Raw genomic sequence first — 23,318 nt, forward strand, 5'->3', positions numbered from 1 at the left:
ATATAGTTCAACAAAACATATCCATAATTATTCATTTGTGTAATTTATAACTTATGACTATTAAGTAGCACAGAGCTGAATTTCATGGCATATGCCTACTCTACCTGCTCCTCAGGAAACCAGGGCAGGAGGATCATTGGTGCCCAACAGTTTAAAATGGATCTGGGTAACATAGTGAGACTGCAGTATAGCTCAGGAAGAGAGCGCTGGCCCAGCATGTGTGAGGGTCGGTCACCATCACTGCATAGAACACCAGAATCATATAGTAATAATGTCATTGTTACTGTTATCAAATTATATTGAGGAATTTTTTAAAAACTAATCTATAGATTCTTTACAATGAGATCTTCCAGGTGACTCTATTGTTGTCAGATCAAGTAAAGGGATGCGTAGCCCTGTGACACGAGCCTGGTCCAGACTGCCCTGCCAAGCCAGCATCCCACAGGTTATTCTCGGAGATCAAAATTGATGGCTGTAAATAAGATGAACAAATTGCAGGCTGCCCCTTCGCAGAGATGCACAGTGTGCTCTGGCCAATTAAAAGCGCATAACATTACTGCAGTAAATAAATGTTTCGCCTTATGTAACCCTCATTTCCAGGACTTCCTACAGCACAGAATGCTATTTTCCTGGCACATCTATTAATGTCCCACAGAACAATGTGCTTTGGAACAGCAATTTGGGAAATGTGGGTCTAAAGTGATTACTTCTTCTAGTTAAATAAATAATCCATTTTCTCAGAGCATTTGTTTCTTACGTAATTCTCTCTGGCTAATGATATCATGCTGGATTTTCCCCAAGCCTAGTTTCAGATGCAGTGCCGCCTGGGCCTTGGCATTCATGTATCCCCCACAGCCAGCCTTGCAGGCTTGTCCTCTCCGCATCTGCTCCATCCTGATATTTTAAGACCTAAAGTTGTTTCTTTTCTTCTAATGTCATACTTTCCTGAAGTGACTATTCACATGCTTTCAGAAGTACACTAATATTGTATATGTGCATTTATATGTATAGCTTACCTTTAAATGTTCTGAGAGCAACATTTTCTGATACAGAGTGAGAGTTATTAGCCCTTTGGCATATTGAATGGGAGATGTTAGTAAACTTCACTACTAAAACTTTTCAATAATCAGTAAAGTTTGTGTTGCTTTATAATGCCATGCTGTGTTTGGCTGTAGACGTGTGATCCTTCCTTGTCTCCATTTCCCTCAGTTGATGCACCAGAATCGGCAAGCTATCTTGAACCAGTTTGCAGCAAATGCTCCTGTAGGCATGAACATGAGGGCAGGCATGCAGCAGCAGATCACACCTCAGGTAAGCAGACACCAGGCACTGCTGGAGCTCCCCAGCTCCAGCCGTGTGTCTTAGTGCTGACTGAGTGTTGCTGGAGTGCTGCCTGAGAGCCCGGCTTTGAATGGCACTGGTGAGCACTGCTTCTGAAGTAGGTTGGCCTGTCTGTGGTGCTCTTTCTCATACTTCGTCTAAAGCCCAAGGTTCTGTGTTTCATTCTACTGTTTTTGTTACTGTTTCGTGATACTGAATGGTCAAGTATGAAGCTGTGCACCCTGGCCAGCTGAAACAACAACACTTTCTAGGTTTGTTTACTGTAAGACCATTGTTTATAACATAGAGTCATGGAATTTTACACTTAAAAATAACTGGATAGAGGCCAGTGGTTAAGAGTTCTGGCTGTTCTTCCAGAGATCCCAAGTTCGATTCCCAGTACCTTGGTGGTGCCTCATGACTGCCTGATCTATAACAGGATACCATTCCTCTTAAGGTATGCAGGTGTGCATGTACCCAAAGCATCCCCATATACAGAAAATATATAAATAAATCCTTTAAAAAGAACAAAACAGCCAGGTGGTGGTGGCACACACCTGTGTAATCCCAGCACTCTGGGAGGCAGAGGCAGGCGGATTTCTGAGTTCGAGGCCAGCCTGGTCTACAGAGTGAGCTCCAGGACAGCCAAGGCTATACAGAGAAACCTTGTCTCGAAAAAAACAAATCCAAATAAATAAATAAATAAATAAATAAATAAATAAATAAATAAATAAATAAGAACAAACAGCAGAAACTATTGAGATGGCTTTGTGGTTAAGGGCACTTCAAAAAAACAGATCTGAGCAATGGTAGCACACATCTTTAATCCCAGCACTCAGGAAGGCAGATCCCTGTGAGTTTGAGGCCAGCCTGGTCTACAGAGCAAGTTTCAGGACAGCCAGGGCTACAGAGAGAAACCCTGTCTCAAAAAACAAAACAAAACTAGATATTAGCATCTTTATGAGTCCAAATTTGAGTTTCTTGATCTTTTAAGTTGTAAACCTCAGTGTTGAACCCCATATAGGAGTAACTAGGTTATAAAGAACTCAGACTCCCTTAGCATGTCACATGGTTTCTGTCAGAGAACCATAGTTCAGTTTTTTTCCGAATGGAGAACATCTAGTCGGCAGATTTTACTTTAAGAGGGCTGTATCTCTGCTTCAGACTCAGTCTGAAATTATGCCTTCTGAAGACGGCCTGAGAAGCGATTGCAGCCTAATCTCACCACCTCTTTCCTCACTATTGCAAGCCACTTGCCATAATGCCTAGAGGAGTAGTATGCTACCTAATGATATGAAATAGCTGTTTCCATTTACTTCTGTTGATCTTATTTCTAGTTAATTATTTTCTTTTTAAATGATAATTTTTAGGCACTGAATCTCCCAATTTGTAGTTTCCCTCCTTTTAATGGCCTTTACTAAGTTTTCCTAAGCATAAAGATCATACCTATTTATTATAGATAATTTTGAGAAATACTGAAAATAATGAAATCTCTTTCAATCATACTTTTTTCATTTAAACAGGGTGCACCAGTGAAGACAGCAAAGACAGAGAAGCCTGTGTGTCGAGAAACAGGGATGGACGTGCATTAGAGGCAGGGGAGTTCCTACGTTAGGAACTCGGCACACACAGCTTCTCTGGCTTCCCTGGGTTTCCATGGTTCTCTGTGATTCTCTTGTCCAGTATCACAAAACTACTTAACTTTTACTTTGAGTTTTCTTATGTAGTTCTTTTTGACACAGGTTTTTTAATTTGAGTTTAAACAGCTAATAAATATCCTAGCATTTCTTAGCTACTTTGTGGCCTATAAAATGTACTAAAGGGCTGGAGAGATGGTTCAGCAGTTCCGTTTAGAGCATTGACTGCTCTTGCAGAGGATACAGGTTTGATGTCCCATACCCTCAGGGTGGCTCATAACCAACTGTAACTCTAGTATCAGGGGATCTGACACCCTCTTCTGACCACAACAGGCTCCTGGATGTATGTGGTACACACACATACACATGAAATAAAAAATTTTTAAAAAAACAAAATATACTATTTTTCTCCTGTGATTTTACTCACAGAACCCTCCATTTTAGGTTTGCTTGTAACATGGTTTGCTACATTTCATTCTGTTCCACACTATCAGGCTTTATCCTATAAGCATTCCAGAATAGGTAGATTATAATAATTTAAATAACTAAGCTATTTTCCCTTCTTTGTAGCCACCCTTGAATGCTCAGATGCTGGCACAGCGCCAACGGGAGTTGTACAGTCAGCAACATCGACAGAGGCAGATTATACAGCAGCAAAGAGCCATGCTCATGAGGCACCAAAGTTTTGGGAACAACATCCCTCCTTCATCTGGACTCCCAGTTCAAATGGGGAACCCCCGTCTTCCTCAGGGTGCTCCACAGCAGTTCCCCTACCCGCCAAACTATGGTACAAATCCAGGAACCCCACCTGCTTCTACCAGCCCTTTCTCTCAACTGGCAGCAAATCCTGAGGCATCCTTGGCCCCCCGCAGCAGCATGGTGAACAGAGGCATGGCAGGGAACATGGGAGGACAGTTTGGCACTGGCATCAGTCCTCAGATGCAGCAGAGTGTCTTCCAGTATCCGGGATCAGGTAAGCGGACACATGCTGCTTTTCTGACACGGGTAGGCGCCCCTGCCTGCTCAGCATGTGTGTCTGCTGCCTGGCTTTGGGGGACTGCAGGCTGTAAGGGTGACATGGAGGCCAGGTTCCAGCTTCAGTCACCACTGAATGCCTGAGTGCTTGAAGACTTCTCAGCTCAGGAGCTGAGACTAGTAAATTACGGGGTTTGTAAAGATGTCTGACTCGAAGCCCTTTAACATTTTATGTACAAAGCAAATTCACTTATTTTTCTCTCCTGTATCCCTGTGAAATCTACTCAAACGAAATCCTTCTCAGTTAGCAGGTTTTAGTACATTAGTTCTAAGTCACTGGATGATTTTGTTTTGGTAGTTTATATAAGGATAATTAATATTTACAAAATATCTCAGACTTCTTATTGATGAGACCACTGGTAGCCAAATAAGTTATGACTTCCTCCACAGTGAATATTCTGATTTATAGAAGCTTTGTTTTTAATCTTTTATTCACTAATTTTCACTCTGTTTATACCATTTATATATTTTTTAAAAATAGTTAAGCTTTAAGTGAAAGAAAGTTTAGAAAATACACAAATTACAACTTTCACAGAAAATTTAAAGTATTTTTGAAATTATAGCCTGCAGAAAAAATAAGAGTAAGTTAAACACATCTCTGGACAGACTAACCACGCAGAAAGATTTAAAACAAGATGCTAAGAGTGGCAGCACCATGGACTGTTCTGTACAGGGGCCTGCACGTGTGTGTGTGTGTGTGTGTGTGTGTGTGTGTGTGTGTGTGTGTGTGTGTGTGTGTGTGTATAACGACAGAACACAGCCCCCCACCCCCGACTCCGCACTGCACATGAGGTTGAACGTTCGAGTGGCAGCACCATGGACTGTTCTGTACAGGGGCCTGTGTGTGTGTGTGTGTGTGTGTGTGTGTGTGTGTAATGACAGAACACAGCCCCCCACCCCCGACTCCGCACTGCACATGAGGTTGAACGTTCGTTGCTTGTGCAGAGGAGGACCTGGTGCAGCTCCCAGCAACCCTCACGGCAGCTCACTGCTATAAAGTGGCGAGCCAGTCTCTCAACTCCTAGCCAGCCCTCCTCCCAATTTCCAGCCCAGCCCCTCCAAACGTTTCTCCTAACAGTTCCTCCCTTAGTTTCCCAACTGTTCCAGCTTCTGCTGAGCTCAGCTTCTCCCAGCTCAACTGTCCCCTGACAATATCTTCTGCACCAACTGCCTTCTCTTCGCTAACACAATCCACTTTCTCAGACTCAGCTGGCTTTTTTACAACCTCTCCTGTTCCCAGAAATCCAAGAGGCAACTAACACCGAAGGTCACAGGGTCAAGCAGTTCTAACAGCTAAGAATCCTTAAAGGGCCAGTTGGCTAGCAACTGGGGATCCTTTAAAGGGTCAGGCTCACAAGATAAACCACACTGCACACAACTGTTATTCCAGCTTCAGGAGATCTGACATTCTCTTCCACCCTCTGCAGCCCAAGGCATGCACATGGTGCAGATACGTACTTGCAGATGCTCACATATATACATAAAATAAAAATAAATCTTTTTTTAAGAATATACATGACTTTCTGAAGAATACTTGAAAGAATTATACTAAATTATCAGCTGCTTGTCTTTTCTTCTAGACTTTTATAACTTTATCTGTCTTGAAAAGCCTTCAGCTTTGAGATACAATTGCTTAGGGGAAAAAGAGAACAGGAAGCACTAGTGTAACAAAACGTGAAGAGAAATACATTTTTAAGGGCTCCTGCTTTAGTCCAAGAGAGTTGACAGTGGCCATATTCACTCTTCCGTGGGAGAGAAACAGAGTCAGACAAAGAACAGGGAAGAGCAGTCCTAGGTCTGGAAGAGAGCATTGCAAATCAGTGTCCAGCAAGAGTGGCTGGGAGAGTCAGGAGAGCTGGTGCAGAGGGCACAGCTTGAGGAGAGAGCTGCCCAGAGAAAGCCAGGACTCCGCACACAGGGTCCCACTGCAGTTCTCGGCCTGCATGCATGTGAGCCCATGTGCACCCAAGCAGGGGCCAAGCGGCAAGCCTGAAGATTAGAAGAAACAGTGTTCAGAGTTCACATGGGGCCATTTTCCCTTCTGACGAGTCTGGAAAACCTCAAAACTCATGGGTGTCAAATAGAATATTATTTTACCTCAAGTGGGGCAAAATAAGTCCCAACCCAAGTCTTGTTCTTGATATTTCTAGGTACAAGACCCACCCCCAAAGAGCTTAGGTTTCCGTATAACCTAACCACGATCCAGATAGTAAGCTCAGAAACAATTAAGAAATATTTGTCTTAAAATATATATACAGCTCTTCAAACGGTAAAATTCAGGAAATCTGAAGTTTGACTTTTAAAACCACCAAGTAGGCAAAGAAGCAGGAATATGTAGCTGTAACAAACAATCAAACCCAACCCAGATTATTTGAGGAGACAAAGGGGACCCAGAGAGAGGGAATAAGAGAGAACAATAAAGGAAGTGAATATAATCCAAGTATATTGCATACATTCATAAAATGGCACAGTAAGACCTATCATTTATATAATCTATCATTTATAGATTGATAAAAGGCCTATCATTTATATAATGTATGTTCATATAATTTATAAACACGCATTAATAAAAACCATACAGATGTTAGAATGAGGTAGGAACTTTCATGTTCAAAACTCGTCACTTTAAGGAATTAAAACTATGAATGCGTTCTGTGTGTTCAGTAAATTGGAAGGAGATTTAAGGACCAGAGAGAAGGCTCAGCGGTTAAAAGCAACAACTGCTCTTCCAGGGGTCCTGAGTTCAATTCCCAGCAACCACATGGTGACTCACAATCATCTGTAATGGGATCTGACACCCTCTTCTGTTGTATGTCTGAAGACAGTTACAGTGTACTCATCATATATATAAAATAAATAAGTAGAAGGAGATTTACGCATGTTAAATAGAAGTATATATAACATCAGATAAGTAAAATAGAAATCAAACTTACAGAGAAGCGCATAGGTTAAAAAATAGAGTAGCTAGTTTGAGCAGCTAGTTTAAAAGTTACATAAGAAGAGAATAGCAAGGGAAGCAAGAATAACAAGAGGAGAGCAGAGGAAGTAGGCCAGCCTTGGTGGCTGCCTTTAATCCCAACTATTGGGAAGCAGAGGCAGCTGGATCTTAGCGAGTTCAGGGCTGCCCTGGTCTATAAGGTGAGTTCCTGGACAACCAGGACTACATAGAGATGTCTTGTCTCAATATTCTAATTGTGAGGGCTGGAGAGATGGCTCAGCAGTTAAGAGCACCTGGTTTGATTCCCAGCACCCACGACTATCTATATCTCTAGTCTCTGGAGATCTGACACTCTCTTCTGGGCTTCATGGGTATTGCATGCATGTGGTACACAGACATCCATGCACATAAAAATGATAAAATGCTCAATTTTTTAAAGCAAAGTAAAAAAAAAAAAAATCCTGATAATTCATTTGAAATTAATCCTATAATCCATTGCAATCCAAAATTTCAACATGATATTTTTAGCAAAATTGACAACTTACCCTTTATTATATATGCTAATGTATATGGAAACTTAAAGGACCTAGAATATCCAAAACAGTTTTTTATAGGAAAGATAAAATTAGAGAACTATCTAATTTCAAAGATTATACATACAGTGTTATAATACAGATATTATACAGTGAGATTGTATCACTAGAACAGAATAAAATGTCTATAAATAAAATCCTATTTTTATACCAATTGCTTCTTAACACAGTTGTATTGATGTCTGCTAATAAGCATATTTCTAAACTTAACGACAAATGCTTCCGAATGGTTGAGTCCCAAGAGTGCCATGCTAAGTGAAAGAGGCCAGACAGAGACAACCAGATACAGTGTTGTGATGGCTCCCTGTGAGTCTGCAGCCTTAGCTCCATTGGTAGATTGCTGTCGTAGCATGCACAGGCCAGGCCTACCCCAGCCTCACATGGTGGCATCCACACTTACAATCTCAGCAGTTCAGAAGGTAGAAACAAGAAGGTAAGAAATTCAGGGTAATCCTTGACTCTGTAACAAGTTCGAGGCCAGTCTGAAAGTCTTCAGACCCTGTCTCAAAAACAAAGAACAGTTTATATGGTGGCACCTGCAGATCTGAGTCTGCATGGAGACAGACAGGGATTGTCCACTAACAACAGGCAGGGAGGAGTCAGGTGGACCCAATACCTAAGCTGCATTGTGGTGATAGGCGCATAGCTCTGCATTCACCAAGGCCCCTGAGTATTGATGCCCCGGTGACTGCCGTGTCTATAAATAAAGCTTTATTTAAAGAGGGGAAAGGGAGACAGCACACAGAAACCTGGGAAGGAGTGGCCGACAACATTCTGATGATTTTGCATTTCACAAATGGGTTTTTCTTGCCTAATTATTTTCCTTTGTCAAGTTTCCTTCACTCTGACAAGAAAACTATTATATATGTTCATTGTTTGAACTTGAAAATTCTTATTAGCCAAAAAAAAAACAAAAACAGAAAAAGATTAAATACAGTCCTGCTGTACAAGTGAATAAATATCTCGGCAACTAAAAGCCCTTCCAAATGTCTGTCCTTGCTTATCCACTTGCACTAAGATTTCCTGCAATGTTAAGAGGCCACTGTTCCTTAATTTTTGCTCTGTCAAAGAAGGAATTTCGAAATGACTTATAGCAGGTGCTTTATCATTATTATTATTATTTATTTTGTGATGTTGATACATTTATGGTGTATTCACATCAGTTAATGTGTGTCAATTTCCAGGACTGGTTCCCCAAGGCGAGGCCAGCTTTGCCCCGACGCTGAGCCCTGGGGGATCCATGGTGCCGATGCCCGTCCCCCCTCCGCAAAGCTCTCTGCTCCAACAAACCCCACCCTCCTCTGGGTACCAGTCACCAGACATGAAGGCCTGGCAGCAAGGAGCCATGGGAAACAACAAGTAAGGGAATAGTTTTTCTGTATGAGAATCCTGGCACTCCGCAGCTCATAAGAGCAGCCTTGCTTCCTTAAGGTGATTGTATGTTCACAGTCCAGAGATTGCTGACTGCCATTTGTGTGATAGAAGGAACTGAATTTTGTTATCAGCAAAGGAAAATAGGATTGTTAAATATATGAAGTATCAATTCATCCTTTAGGCAAATTTGTATATTTACAGTGTGAGGGTCTGGTGGCTCTGGCCTTATTACCACAGTCCTCACACACCTGAGGGATGAGACCAAAGCCCATCAGTAACAGCTTTTCTAGGACAGATGTAGAAAATATTTCCAAAAGGAAAATATTTTATTATCTCAGTAGGTACAGCAAAAGATCAAGCTTGATATCCACTGATTAGGATAAATTCTCCATTCTATAATTATAAGAAAGTCCTTTTATTGATAGAGTAGATAATTTCTTAAAGCCACACTAGTAAAATGCTAGAGTTCATTTGAGCAGAGAGGCACACAGCTTCACTCCACTCAGAGGGTTTGAAAGCTCTCAGAAGATCCCCAACAATCCCGAGGCCGCTTGAGTCATCTGCCTCACCTGTTCTTGGAGTCTGGGGTCTTAGTGGCCTCATCTTACCTGCTTAGCTTATAAAATTACCTTGCTGAGTTTTTTATCTTAATTCTGAATGCTGAACTTCTCACACATCACTTGATTTTTATAAGGATTTTAATTTGGTTGTGTCTTGGTTCTGATGACAGGGAAGCCACTTAGTCTGACAATATAATAAGTAAGGCAGTTAAAGTTGAAAACATAAAACCACATTCTCTTAAAGTTCACTGAAAGGTGAGAAAGGAAATCTTTTGTGAGAGAACTGTGTAGCTCTCAATAAAGACTGTGTGTAAATGGGTTGGGAGTGGAGCCATCTCTGAAACACGCAAGAAGCATTTAGTCTCCTAGTGCGTTCTGGTCCCAGCTTCCTCAACTCCAGAGACTACGCGGTCTATCATTGTGATTGCATCCTGTAGGCACGCAGCCCCCTTTCCCAGTTCTTTCTGCTGTGCTTAGACACAGCAACTCCCCAGTGAACCCCTGGGATGAATGTTCCGTACTGGGGGCACCTACACATTTAGTTTAAATATGAGTGGCTAGCAGTATAGCTCAGTAGTGGAGTTCTTACCTAGCGCATACAAGCCTTGAAGTAGAGCCCTAGAAACAGAGAAGGACAGAGAAGAGGGAGGAAGTAAAGAAGAAAGGAAAGAGATGAGGGGGAGGAAGGGAAGGGGAACGACTGGGAAGCCATGCTGACAGGTTTCACTAACCTGTCTCTGTTGCACCTTGCACTTTAATTCCTTAAAAGACTGTGCTCTGTTCACCTCTGCCCACGCCCTGTCGAGCCAGTCAGGCTCATCCACCACCAAGAAATGTACAAATGTTAAAACCAGAGTAAGGATCCCACAGTGGGGGTAAAGACTCTTTGAGTAGTGTCCTCCGTGGCACCAGGTGCAGTTCCTGTCAGAGAGTTTGGCGTATTTACCTTCTTTGTAAAGCTCTTTCCACCTGTGGATTTTAGAACACCTTTCTTGCTCTCGCACTGGTGGTGACTTTTCTCCTACTTAGGCCCTGGTGCTAGAGACCATCATTTGCCCCTTGACCTCCACGCAAGCCCAGGGGCCCAGCCTAGGACCTCTTCCTCATAAGTACTGTCCTGGCAAGAACTGTGACAAACCTGTGATCTCAGCACTTGGGAAGAAGAGTCATGATGGTCAGGAGTTCAGGACTTCCGTTACTTAGTGAGCACAAGGCCAACATAAGCTGCATGATACCCTGTTAAAAAACAAAGACTGCCGAGGCTAGGGGACGGCTGGCTGCTGGATCTGCCTAAGCTTGAATCCAGAAACAAACATCAAAATGCCGGGACTGTTGGCACCAGTTTATAATTCAAGGCTGGAGCATCCCTGATCTCTCTGACAAGCCACACTAGTCTAAGAGGTGAGCTTCGGGTCAGTGAGAGATCCCACTTCACAGGAAGAAGATGGTAGTTCTGAAGAGGACCCCGAGCTGACCCCAGTCCCTCACACACACCTATAAACACATTCATGTCCTCAGTCACCATCTCTCTCCTTCTAGACTTGCTGTAACAAATGTCTATATGATTCTGTAAAGTTTAATCTCTAGCCTACACATCTCCCTAAATACCACACTGAATATCCAACTGCCTAACTGACATCTCAGACTCAGAAGTCTAAAGACATCACAAACCTAGCATGACAAACCTAACTAATCTTCTCCAACATTTCTCCATCTTAGTACATGACAGTCCATTTTTCTAGTTGTCCAGAAAAACAACGTTTCTGGTTTTCACATCTTATATCAAACAAACCAACAAATCACGCCATTGCCCCACCCACCTCCTACACCTAACACATGACAAGGCAAACATCAACACTTTGTCCTGTAGCTTCCTGTCTCAGCTATAGCCGGAGTAGTGGCCAGACTCCCAAGGCAGATGTCAGAACTCTAATAGTTTCAGCAAATCTATGTGTCCTAGAACTGGGCTGTCTCTGGGCCACCCTCATCTATGTGGAGAGCTCCACAGACCAAGAATGCTTCTGAGCAGAACCGCTGTAAAAGCCACACCCTGTTGTTTCTCAGACTTGAACAAGGACCTCTTTGGCTGTTATGAACCTGTAATGCCAGTGAGGACCAGTCTGGAACAGTGTCTTCATCTTTCTCTTCTCCCCTCTATTTATGGGTTGAAACATAAAAGCACTACTTAAGAAAACAGTGGTCCTCCCCAGGAGGTGGACAGGCATACAGGTCCATGAGAACTGGACCTAAGGTGCCAGTGAGCCAGCTGACCTACAGCAGTGATTAAGGCCACTGAGGGGTCTCTCTTCTTCCTTTGGAAGAAAGTAAAGTGTAATTAAGAAGAGTCTGAAGGAACACAAGCTAATATATAGTTCCAAATGTAAATCTGATAGACAGTTAAGCTCTAACTAAGCTTTCTTCAGTTTGACGTCACTAAGGTTCTTAGGTCGTCCATAATTGTTAACTTGTGAAGCTTGGCTCCCCACAGGGATGACTTGGGTATCAAGGGACAAATGAATGCTATCTAAGGTGAAATGTTCTTGTTGGAAAGGGAACGTCAGTTCATAGACATAGTTGGCCCCTTTAGTGGTGGGAGCATTGCCTAACAAGCGGACAGACTGCAGACTTGAAAGGTTCATACATGCAGTATTGACTGTTTCTGAGGCATATAATTTTCAGTGTTTTATAATTAACTTGGGGAGGAAATTGCTACTTTTCTTCAGCCATAATGAATAGACTTTCTTGGCTTGTTGATTTCAGTATGATTACCTTAATGGACTGAAGCTATAGATGTCAGGAAGTCCTACTTACCACTTGAGAGCTAACAAAGAATAAATAAGTAACAACTGGCAAAATCGTTTTTTGAATCAGAAATAATGAGTGAATAATGATCAAAATATTTGGTATTTTTTTAAATTTTTCAAAAGACAAACTGTGTTTTCTTTTAGAAGTATATATTTGTGTCATTGAGGATTTTTAGGGTTTGAATATAAAGCTCCAATTTGAATTTACTTGGAATGTATTCCAAGTTATTTTAACTACTAAAATAAACTTATTTTACATTTGAGATCTTTGGAATAGAACAATCCAAAACCTGACCACAAATAATTTGGAAGTTAGTTAAAAAAACAAGCCCTCTGAAAACAACATAGCTGCCCTTATATGTTGCTTCCAAAAAAAAAGATGTAAAATTATCTATGTTCACCACTGAGGAGGGAACTCGACATGAGCCATTTCATTATTAAGCCCATTAGGCAGATTTCAAAATGTACCTGAATTGTGATCTGCTCTAATATATAAGATACAGCCTTACATGTATTTAAAATGTAAAATATTTTATTTGGAATTCTGTCTAATAAAAACAAAATCCAGTCCCATTAACCCCATGTTCATGAACAGTGCATGTGACCTGGCTTGTTTTTGAGTTAACAGTGTGTTCAGTCAAGCTGTTCCGAGCCAGCCTGCACCTGCACAACCAGGAGTGTACAACAACATGAGCATCACCGTGTCCATGGCAGGTGCAAACGCCAACGTTCAGAACATGAATCCAATGATGGGCCAGATGCAAATGAGCGCTCTGCAGATGCCGGGGATGAATGCTGTGTGCTCTGAGCAGGTAAGACTGGCTACACAACCCCACACTGTCAACTACCAAGGAAAACCAGGTATGCTGACAGTTACCCGCAAGAACCATGCTTCTTTATGCCTTCACACCATCTGATTGTTACTCACCCTTGGAAGATAGAACAGGGAATCAGTGGTTAAGAGATGCTGCTCTTCCAGAGAACCAGGGCTTAATTCCTAGCACTGACTTGGGGGCTCACAATTATCTGTAACTCCAAGAGTCCCAGCACCCTCTTCTGGCCTCTGCTTGTATGTGGTGCACACCCATACACCTAAATATTAAAAATAAAAATTAAAAATATGAAATGGACCAGACAAATGGCTCAGTGGGTAAAGGTGCTTGCTAGCCAAGCCTGACTACCTGAGTTCAGTCCCGGGGATGCCTAGGGCCCACATGTTAAAAGGAGAGAACTGACTCCTGCAAATTGTCTTCTGACACCCCCCCCTCCCCAGAATATTATAGAATATTATTATAGAATACATACACACAAACACTGGCTATCTTTTCTATAGATTTTCTGTTTTGAATTCCTATTTCCCAGAAATTACATAGTAAGCCTAAGGAAACAGAACCTAGTAACTGAATAATCTATATTGTTTTACCTACTTATTTTATACAAGGTTTCATGTAGTCCAGGCTAGCCTACAGTTGTCTCTGTGAAGGAGGATGTTCTTCAACTCCTTCCTCTACCTCCCAGTGCTTCAATGCCTATCTTGTGATCTATATCTTGTAGCAAAACAAAGGAACAAAATCAGATTATTTTTAATCCTTGTTATTATTAGATTAGGTTTTTCACTAGCTCCATTAAATTAAAACATGAATTAGATAAAAATATATCTAACAGGTGTTCCTTATGTAGTTGTTTTTTACCTTTTTGTTTAATTCAACAGTCTTTGCCTTTTAATTAGATTGGTTATTCCATATATATTTAATGTGGTTATTGGTATGATTGGATTTTGTTTTGTTTTGTGTTTTGAGACAGGGTCTCACTAGCCTCGCTGGGCCTGGAACTCACTATGTAGTCCAGGCTGGTATTAAATGCATAGAGATCTGCCTGCCTCTGCCTCCTGAGTGCAGAAATTAAAGGGATACACCACCTTGTCCCATGGTACGGTTGGGTTTACGTAGCCCATCTTTTTTTTTTTTTTTTTTTTTTTTTTTGCTTTGTCCTCTTTTTGACTTTGTGAATGTATAATTGAATGTTTCTTTGTTGTGTCTCCTTTGTTGGCTTATTCTCCATCAGAGCTGTTAACAGTGTTTCCACTTAGCCCTTCCATGTTAGCACTCCTATTGTTTCTGCATATGTCACATAGACCTCACTACATGCTCATTAAGTCCTCAGACAGTCAACTGTCTTTAAATTTTAAGTAATTTTTTTCTGTATTTGCCTGTCTGGCTTAATTCCATTCTTCCTACAGTGTTTTTCGTGGTGCAAGTCTGCTGCCAAGTCTTTTGGCTTTATACATCTTTGTTCCTGCGTTCTCTTTGGAAATACTTTTCCCAAGTCCCAGTGCGGCAGTGCTAACTTTCAGAACATTAAAGCTGCTGCCTTGCAGCTCATTCTGAGGGGGATTTATTTCTACTGTCATTTCATCCTCTTTGTAATGGAGTTTCAGTAATTATGTTGTGCTTTTCTTTGTTTCCTATTCTTGGGACTTATTTAGATTCTTGGTCCATGAATATATAATTTTCATCATATTTTTTTTCTGTCACTACCCCTTCCCTCCAGTCTCACACACACACACTCACACACACACACCACAAGGTGAGTGGGTCCTATAGCCCAGGCTGACCTTGAACTTTTGATCTTTCTGCTTCCTCAAGTATTGTTATTACATACATGTGCCACAAAATCTGATTTTTTTTTAGGTGGTGCTGAGTATTGAGTCCAAGGCTTCATGTACCCTAGCAAGCACTTAATCAGCTGAGCTGTATCTGCAGGCCCCTCTGTGCTTGTTTTAAATACTTTCTATTTCCATAGCTTAAGGTTCACTGATGTTTATTATCTAATCTGTTAATTTTGTCTGGTATGTTTTTTATCTCAGACATTTCAATATCTAGATGTTATATATGAATCTTTTCTATTTTAAATTGCTAATGTACCATTCATCTTTGCTCTGTCTTCTTAAGTTGCTGAGTCAGCTCCCTCCTTCAGCTTGTATGTAGATCTGGAGATGGCTCTCAGGTATTGGGCTTATGCAGAAGGTCCTTTACCTGCTGAGTCATCCTGTTATCTGAGTTACATGAGAAACTGAGTCATCTTGCCATCTCTCCTTTTTGAATGAGCCAGGTTTTTCATTATTTCATTTCTTGAATTTGAAGTATTCTTTAATTACAACCTTGCCTTAAGCTTCTTTGCCACAAGCCTTATCCACTATTTGGCTATAGCAACCATTTCTTGGGGCTTTCCCTCCATCAATTTTGCAGAAGCTTACCCCCTGGGGGGAGTTTCTTGTTGCCATCAGCCTTGGTTGGTTGGTTTGGTATTCATCACGATTGGACACAGTGCACAAAGATGGGCTTCGTGCTTTTAAGGCTTTACTGACTTCACAGTTCAAGTGCCAGACCATCACAGATGCCTTCAGCCCTCCTGACTACTGTCCGTGTTAACATCTACTGCACCTCTGCCTGCAGTGCCTTCCTTAGGCAGGGCTGTGGGTTCTGTGAGAACCGGAACCTTGAGCTTTCCCAGCCTCTCCCTTTGTAGGAGGTGGCAATGGCAAAGGAAGAGCTCCTCTTGCTTCTTGGACATGTGCAAAACCACTATCTTAAACCTCTCCTGGCAAGTCCCATCACCTGAACTGCTCTGGAAGTTCATTGGTTTTCTTTTTCATTATGACTCATAATTCTCTGTTCTTTATATGACTAGTAATTTTTTTGTTGAACATAATAAGACTATGAAATTTACCATCTATCTTTTTACAAATATCTCTGATCTTTGTTATGGGAAGTAGTTAAGTTCCTGGAAGTGCTTTGATCCTTTCAGGCCTTGCTTTTTTTTATTTGGCATATAAAGCGGTGTTTATTTTATATGCACTCTTGCCTTAGCGGTGAGGCTCTACCGTGTTTCCTGCCTCCTCGTGAGTCTGGCAGTTTTCCACTCTGGCTGCTGAGATGGAGCTCTGGTCCCAGCCCTCTGTGGGTGTCCAGGGTCACCCCATGTTATTTACTCAGGCGCCTCTCTCTTCTACACTGTGAGCCACAGACCAGAGGACCTTGCACAGCTTTAGACCTGTCTCTTTGAACTTTTCTTCTTTGATATTCTGTCCTGTGAATTCCAACAGCTTCTAAATTCAAGGAGCCTACTCAACTATAGACTAGAAGATTCTCAATAGTAAATTCCCCATAGTTTTCCAGATCTCAGAGATACAGTGCTCTGCATTGCCTTTGTCTGATATCTTAAAATGCCTTTGTGTTTTTGTTTTGGTGAATTTAGACAGTGGTATAAATATTTGATCTTTGCTACTGATTCTTAAGATTTATTTTAGTGTGTGTGTGTGTATGTGTGTGTGTGTGTGTATGTGTCTGGGTGCGTGCATTCATGTGGGTATGTGCACCCACATATAAGTACAATTGTCTGCAGCAGTATTGGACTCCCTTGGAACTAGAGTTATAGATGGGTTGAGCCACCTGATATGAGTGCTAAAAACCAAAGTCAGGTCCTCTTCCAGAGTAGCTCACCATCTCTCCAACCTTTGTTACTGATTCTTAGCTGAGGTGGTGAATCAGCCTGAGTGTGTGTGTGTGTGTGTGTGTGTGTGTGTGTGTGTGTGTGTGTGTGTGAGAGAGAGAGAGAGAGAGAGAGAGAGAGAGAGAGAGAGAGAATGAATTTGCTTTTTCTTCATGTCAATTATTTGAATACAGAAAAGTATACAACTCTCCCAAGCTGAGCACTCCAGGCCGACACCTAGGTCAGCAAAAGAGCAGCACCGCATCTCCAAGTTCCTGGCATCTCGAAGTTCCTCGTAGTCTCCACCCACAAAGGAGCTTCTGTCTGCCTCATGGCAGTGTGATAAATGGCCGTTAAGCTGGCAGTCCTCCTAGAACTTTTCTGTCTGATTAAAGAATGTGGTTTTTCAGCTTAAACAACTAGCTGAAAATTTGGTCTTTTGTTTATCCTTAATAGATGAATGATCCAGCACTGAGACACACAGGCCTCTACTGCAACCAGCTCTCGTCCACTGACCTTCTCAAAACAGACGCAGATGGAAACCAGGTCAGTAAGAAAGGAAATCCTAGTGCAGAGCTGGCAGATGCAATCACTCTGGATGCGAGGAGGACATCACATGACATGGTTAAGAGCTGATCCCTGGAAGTCAGATGTGGGTGTGCCCCCTGGCTCTTTCCTTCCCAGCCATGGCACTGTGGGATTTTAAAGACCTCTCTTGAGCTTTGTAGGACTACAGACTTGTCGAGATGCTTGCTTACGGGGCCGTGAGAAGGTTAAATGAGATAAGCTGCAAAGGACTTAATTCCCGGGTCAGATAGTGGAATCACAGATGTGGCCACTAATCAGTGATACAAACTCTGCAAACCAGTGTTCTAAAATGCTGTAAGCAAAGATCTTAGAATATTTCAGTACATTGAGATAAAGCATTGTCTGCTCTGCACTGTACCTCCTTAGCAAGGTGCTTCTGAACAGCACAAAATATCAAGATGGTCTCTTTTCTAAATTTGGGGGTAGGGTTAATTCACTTTGGCAACTCATTTAGTCTTCAGTCTCTCAATATTAACATAGGCCTCAGGGTACACAGAGAGACATAAAAATACATACATCCTCATGTAACGTTTACAACTCGCAGGGCACCATGCTCTCCCCAGTGGGCCTTATCTCATTTAACCTTCCATTGTAGCTGTGGAGGCTGCAGTATTCCTTTCCTTCACAGATGAAGAAACGGAACCTGAGGACCTTTAACTATGTGTATTATTCACAAAGCTAGAGAGATCTTCCCACTACCAAAGTCTTCTTGGGACCTGTTAAAGAAGCACACAGAATCATGCACTTAAATTGTTGTGTAACCAAAGAAGGTAGACTACCAAAAGTACGCTAAAAATAGCAAAACCGAAGCATTCACAGAAAGGAGAAACAGGGATGACCTACAGCTCTGTAGCAGGACACTTGTCTACCTCACAGAAGGCTCTGGGTTCCATCCCAGTACTGAAGAGAATCAATGTATAAAACTAAGACTGTCAGAGAACATTTACCCAGGAGGTGGGCTAAGCTAGGCTTGAACCACAAGCCTCAGGCCATGCAAAGAAGGAAAGACTGACAGTTGTTGGTTCGGATCCAGAGGCAGGAAATACTTATAGTTATATAGTCATATAGTTATAGGAAGCCACAGCTATTGAGAATAAAAAGTTTGTGATAAGAAATCTTGGGAATCATTAGGCGGTGGTGGCATATGTCTTTAATCCCAGCACTCAGAAAGCAGAGGCAGGCGGATCTGTGAGTTTAAGGCAAGCCTGGTCTACAGAGTGAGTTCCAGGATAGCCAGGAGTAAATTGAGAAACTCTGTTGTAAGACTTTAAGACAGACAGATGGGGGAGGGGGAGGGGAGGGAGAGGATGAGGGAGAGAGAGATAGTCAGTCAATCAGTCAATGAGTCAGTCACAGGAATCAAAAGAGGTAGAGTAGATGGTGTCACATTTCTAGATGAGTTGAATACTAAATGAAGAAATGAAGGAATCTGGGCTTGTTCCTGGTGACAAAGTCATCTCTGAAGGAGATGACTGACAATACACTAGTGTGTCTTTCTCCTTGGCTACAAGGGGTGACAGAAGGTCTGTTGGGTTTGTAATGAGAAAGTGTGTCAGGAGTCTGTGTCCAGAGGTGGAGCTGTGGTACTTCATCTGTCAGAGAAAGAATGGGCATTTTGTGATGGAAAATGGAGGACGATTTTCATTCACTAGATGTTGAAAGTCACCCTCATAGAGACATGTCCCAGGCAGCATGACAAATAACTCTCAAATAAGTTTTAGGTTCTAGAGTCATCAGGCAATGCTTGAATTATGATAAAAAGTGTGCAGTGGACTCATGGAGTCTGGTGCCGCGTTCTCTCTCCTCTCCAGCATGTCTCCGGCTCCTTCCGGCAACCCTTACCTGCCTGTGCAGCTGTGGTAGTTTAAAAGTCTCAGGCATCCTCATAAAAGTTTTGGAATCTGATTTAATCTTTATAATTTTTGTATACTCTTTTAAAATACTCTTTTTAAAGAAGTAGAATTTTCTTTCTAGTTTTGTGTGTGTGTGTGGTTGTGTGTGTGTGGGTGTGGGTGGTTCCTTTCTTTTTATCAAGATTGTTTTAAAATATTTAGGGAAGAAAATCACCCTTGATGTTCTGTTCCAATATTTCATTCTTAGAAACAAATAAACATAGAATTTTCTGTGTTGATTTTAAAACGGAGAGGCATCACTGTTTGTGCTCACATGAAGGTACAGTGGGATAATCGTCATTCATTATAGCCCATCATGATGTCTTCTTATTCCCTCATTCTCTGTTTGCCAAACAGAAACTGGAAAGTGAGTTAGAACTATAGAAATCGCAGAGCCGGGCTGTGGTGGCGCACGCCTGTAATCCCAGCACTCTGGGAGGCAAAGACAGGCGGATTTCTGAGTTCAAGGTCAGCCTGGTCTGCAGAGTGAGTTCCAGGATAGCCAGGGCTATACAGAGAAACCCTGTCCACCAAATCCAAATCCAAATCCAAAAAAAAAAACCAAAAGAAAGAAAGAAAGAAAGAAAGAAAGAAAGAAAGAAAGAAAGAAAGAAAGAAAGAAAGAAAGAAAGAAAGAAAGAAAGAAAGAAAGAAAGAAGGAAGGAAGGAAGGAAGGAAGGAAGGAAGGAAGGAAGGAAGGAAGGAAGGAAGAAAGGGAAAGAAAGAAAGAAAGAAAGAAAGAAAGAAAGAAAGAAAGAAAGAAAGAAAGAAAGAAAGAAAGAAAGAAAGAAAGAAAGAAAATCACAGCAATGGTGGCATACAGGCTGGGACACAGGAAAGGAGAAGACAGAGGGAGTGCCACCCTCAGCTGTGTGAGGCCAGGCAGACTGGAGAAGCAGGAAGTGGGCTAGAGCTCACTGTGAGAAGAGAAAGCCCTGCAAGTTCCTAGAAGAAAAAGAATGGGGACAGTAGTCACAAGAGCCCACTGTGAGAAGGACACACAGCTGGGAATGGCCCAGAGATGGTGTGTGACCAGCAAGCGAGAGAGCTCAGGAAGGAGTCCTGGGAGCCCAGCAGAGTCAGGAGCCAACCCTGAGAAGGCGGTGATGATGGGGAGGGAGGAGTGTTAGCCTAACTCAGCAGACACGGAGGGGCACACAAGGGAGTAAGAATAAGAGACCACAGGCTAGCCTGACAGAATCGGTGGTGACACTGGCCAGTTGAGCCCTAGGGGGAATAGAAACAGTTTATATTGTATTTAGGACAGAACATTTTCAGAAAAGTTGAATGTAACTGGCATGCATTAGTGATAAATGACCAAAATAAGGAAATTACTAATATAAAATCCTTTACAACCTGTTACATATAAGGCACATTTGCCAAAAGTCTTAGTCACTGAGCTACCTTAGAAAGCATTTCCACTTGTCTGTCACCTGGGGCATTCAGAAGTGTGTCCTCTTAGTTGGTTCTATAGACAATTCTTTTAATAAGGCTAGCAGGGAAAAACTAATACTGGCTTTGTTTCCTAATAGGAGATGCCAGAACATTTAGACATTTTTAAGGAAAGCATTCATTTATTATAATATATACTAGTAGAAATAAAGGGAAATGTACACTGTTCTCAAATGATGTTTATTGGTTTTTGAGCTTGTGTGTTAAAGTAAATTGTCTATGAGAGGAAAAAATCAAAGACAACGTTTCTCTGCTGTTATGCGTGGTAAATCTTAAGTCAGTATGTGAAGGAACTGTGTACAGTTTGCTAACTCACCATCTAGATGTGAACCTCAGTGATGCCAGCGTTGGTGCAGAGCGTGCCGACTTAATTTAGCTAATACTCAGTTAAAACCCTTACTTCTCAGTGACATAAAAAAATTTCCCCCTATTAAAGTCATCCATAGAATGCTTTTGAGCTAGTTTTCCAATTAGCATGTGACTTTTAAAACCCACCACCGTGTCCCCAAACTCTGAAGCTGGGCTTTCCCTGCCTTGACAGTGTTAGAGTCCACATGGCAACCCTGTAGGAGGCGTAACCAGTCCCATTTTGGTTTTATTTTAAGTGTGAACTTTCCAGAACCCTGAGCAAAATGAGTGCAGCGATTTTCTTTTTGTAGGACAAGAAGACAGAAGAGTTCTTCTCTGTGGTGACTACAGACTAGAGGAGCTCTAGTGAGTTTCCACTTCACGTAGTACCCACTCATAAGCCGGGGGGGCAGGCCCTTCTGTCTCAACACATCTTTTATTTGTGTTCCAGCAGGTGCAGCAGGTTCAGGTGTTTGCTGACGTCCAGTGTACAGTGAATCTGGTAGGCGGGGACCCTTACCTGAACCAGCCTGGTCCACTGGGAACTCAAAAGCCCACGTCTGGACCACAGACCCCCCAGGCCCAGCAGAAGAGCCTCCTTCAGCAGCTACTGACTGAATAACCACTTTTAAAGGAATGTGAAATTTAAATAAGAGACATGCAGAGTTATACAAATATATTATATATTTTTCTGAGATTTTTGATATCTCAATCTGCAGCCATTCTTCAGGTCGTAGCATTTGGAGCAAAAAAAAAAAAAAAAGAAAGAAAGAAAGAAAAAAAAAAAGAAAAAAGTACACTTGTTGGGAGATTGAGAAGTGGTGTTTTTTGTTTCCTTCTTTGTAAAGGCCTTGGATATTGAAAAGAATAACAAGGCAAAACAGTTGGACAATCTTATTTCTTGAGCCAAAAGTTAATTATTCTTATTTTTATAATCAGTCATTGGCTTCTTATCTGGATGAAGGCTTTTGGAGGGAAACCAAAATAACAAGTTCGGAGGGGAAGAGGAAGGCCCACCTCACAGGCTCAGCCCTGTCCCTGCCCTGGAAGAAGAGCCTGTGGGGCCTTGCCTCTCTGTCCACCAAAGGCTGTCCTGCTCCTCCCACCACAGTCCCCCTCCCCTGACCCAGGCAGCTCGTGTGTACAATCAGCTTCTTCAAGCAACTCTGTATCTGTTGGCATCAAGAGGATATTTTGCATCTACATATGCACCCCTTCTCCTTTTTATAAAGATGGATGTAAACCAAGATGCCTCCAGGAAAGAGGATGAAAGGAGGAGATTCACCAAGGAATCCAAAATGCAGTTTGGGGGAAAATGCAATAATTTTTGATGAGATGGGTGAAGGACAAGAACCGAGTTCTATCAATTATTGTAGATACGATTTTCTGATTAAGTCTGCGGGGAAGGCAGCCTGTTCTTTCTGCTTTTACTCTGTTAACAGCAAGGTAGCTAAAGTTATTTAAAATAAAATTAAGTTTATGATCCGAGTAGCTTTTTTTTCCTTAAATCTCACTGTAAATATATTTTGATTTCTTGTAGAAATTGATTTTGTTCTGTTTTAATTTTATGCTTTTTTTCATCCTCTTGGTTTTTCTAAATTTGTGTGTGAAATATAATGTTGATTGAATTGCAATTACATTTGGCTGGTAATTTCATTATCCCAGTAACTGTGAAGCCATGTATGGATTTACTTTGGGTCTCATCAAAGTGGCACCGCTGGAAAAGAGCTATTGTAGCTGAGCTCGAGGAGACCACCCCAGAGTGTCCGGGCTCAGCTGATCAAAGTGCACAGGCCGCTTGTGTGAAGGGAAGTCAGTGCTCAAAGAAAATCTCCTTTTTTTTTTCTCTCTCTCAGAATAACTTTGGGAATTTGAATTTCCATCAGTGCAAATGTGTTTCTCTGTTCTGCTCCGAGGCTAATTGGTACCATGTTACCCCCTGTCTTGTTACTCTACCACATCCCGTCTCATCCTGGCCCCCCGAGAAAGGAGCCAGTGGATTGACTCTAGTACTAGCAGTTGTGCTTCAGGCCAGGCGATCCTGAGCAAGGCGTGGCCAGAGAGGCCAAGGGAGAGGGCGGCGCTAACCTTGCCCAGCACCCTGTGCCTGTGGCCGGCAACACTGACCTTTGGCACCAGCTACCTCTGCTCACACAGCAGAGAAACGGCCATAAGAACCAATGCAGATGAGGAGCATGGACTCAAGACTTCAAGGAAGAAGCCATTTCCCCAGGTCCTTCCTTCTGCATCTCACCACCCCTTGTACAAACAACTCCACTGAACAGC

The 23,318-nt window shown here is 42.1% G+C and overlaps 1 protein-coding gene across 6 annotated transcripts in view; it reads left to right on the forward strand.

Annotated features, from left to right (window-relative positions):
* Nucleotides 1–22,877, forward strand: part of Ncoa1 (nuclear receptor coactivator 1) — a 213,475-nt gene extending 190,598 nt beyond the window's left edge. For 3 of the 6 annotated variants that reach the window (XM_052186173.1, XM_052186174.1, XM_052186175.1), the window contains 6 exons: nucleotides 1,210–1,311; nucleotides 3,528–3,930; nucleotides 8,708–8,882; nucleotides 12,890–13,073; nucleotides 17,209–17,298; nucleotides 21,484–22,877. In XM_052186173.1, the coding sequence (XP_052042133.1) occupies nucleotides 1,210–1,311; nucleotides 3,528–3,930; nucleotides 8,708–8,882; nucleotides 12,890–13,073; nucleotides 17,209–17,298; nucleotides 21,484–21,654 (1,125 nt within the window). In that variant the 3' untranslated portion in view covers nucleotides 21,655–22,877. Of the gene's footprint in view, nucleotides 1–1,209; nucleotides 1,312–3,527; nucleotides 3,931–8,707; nucleotides 8,883–12,889; nucleotides 13,074–17,208; nucleotides 17,299–21,343; nucleotides 21,399–21,483 lie in introns of all 6 variants that reach the window. The other 3 variants (XM_052186177.1, XM_052186178.1, XM_052186176.1) reach the window with 3 other exon arrangements.
* Nucleotides 22,878–23,318: the final 441 nt, after the last annotated feature.

This window comes from Apodemus sylvaticus, chromosome 6 (assembly GCF_947179515.1).
Source record: "Apodemus sylvaticus chromosome 6, mApoSyl1.1, whole genome shotgun sequence".
Classification (NCBI taxonomy): domain Eukaryota; kingdom Metazoa; phylum Chordata; class Mammalia; order Rodentia; family Muridae; genus Apodemus; species Apodemus sylvaticus.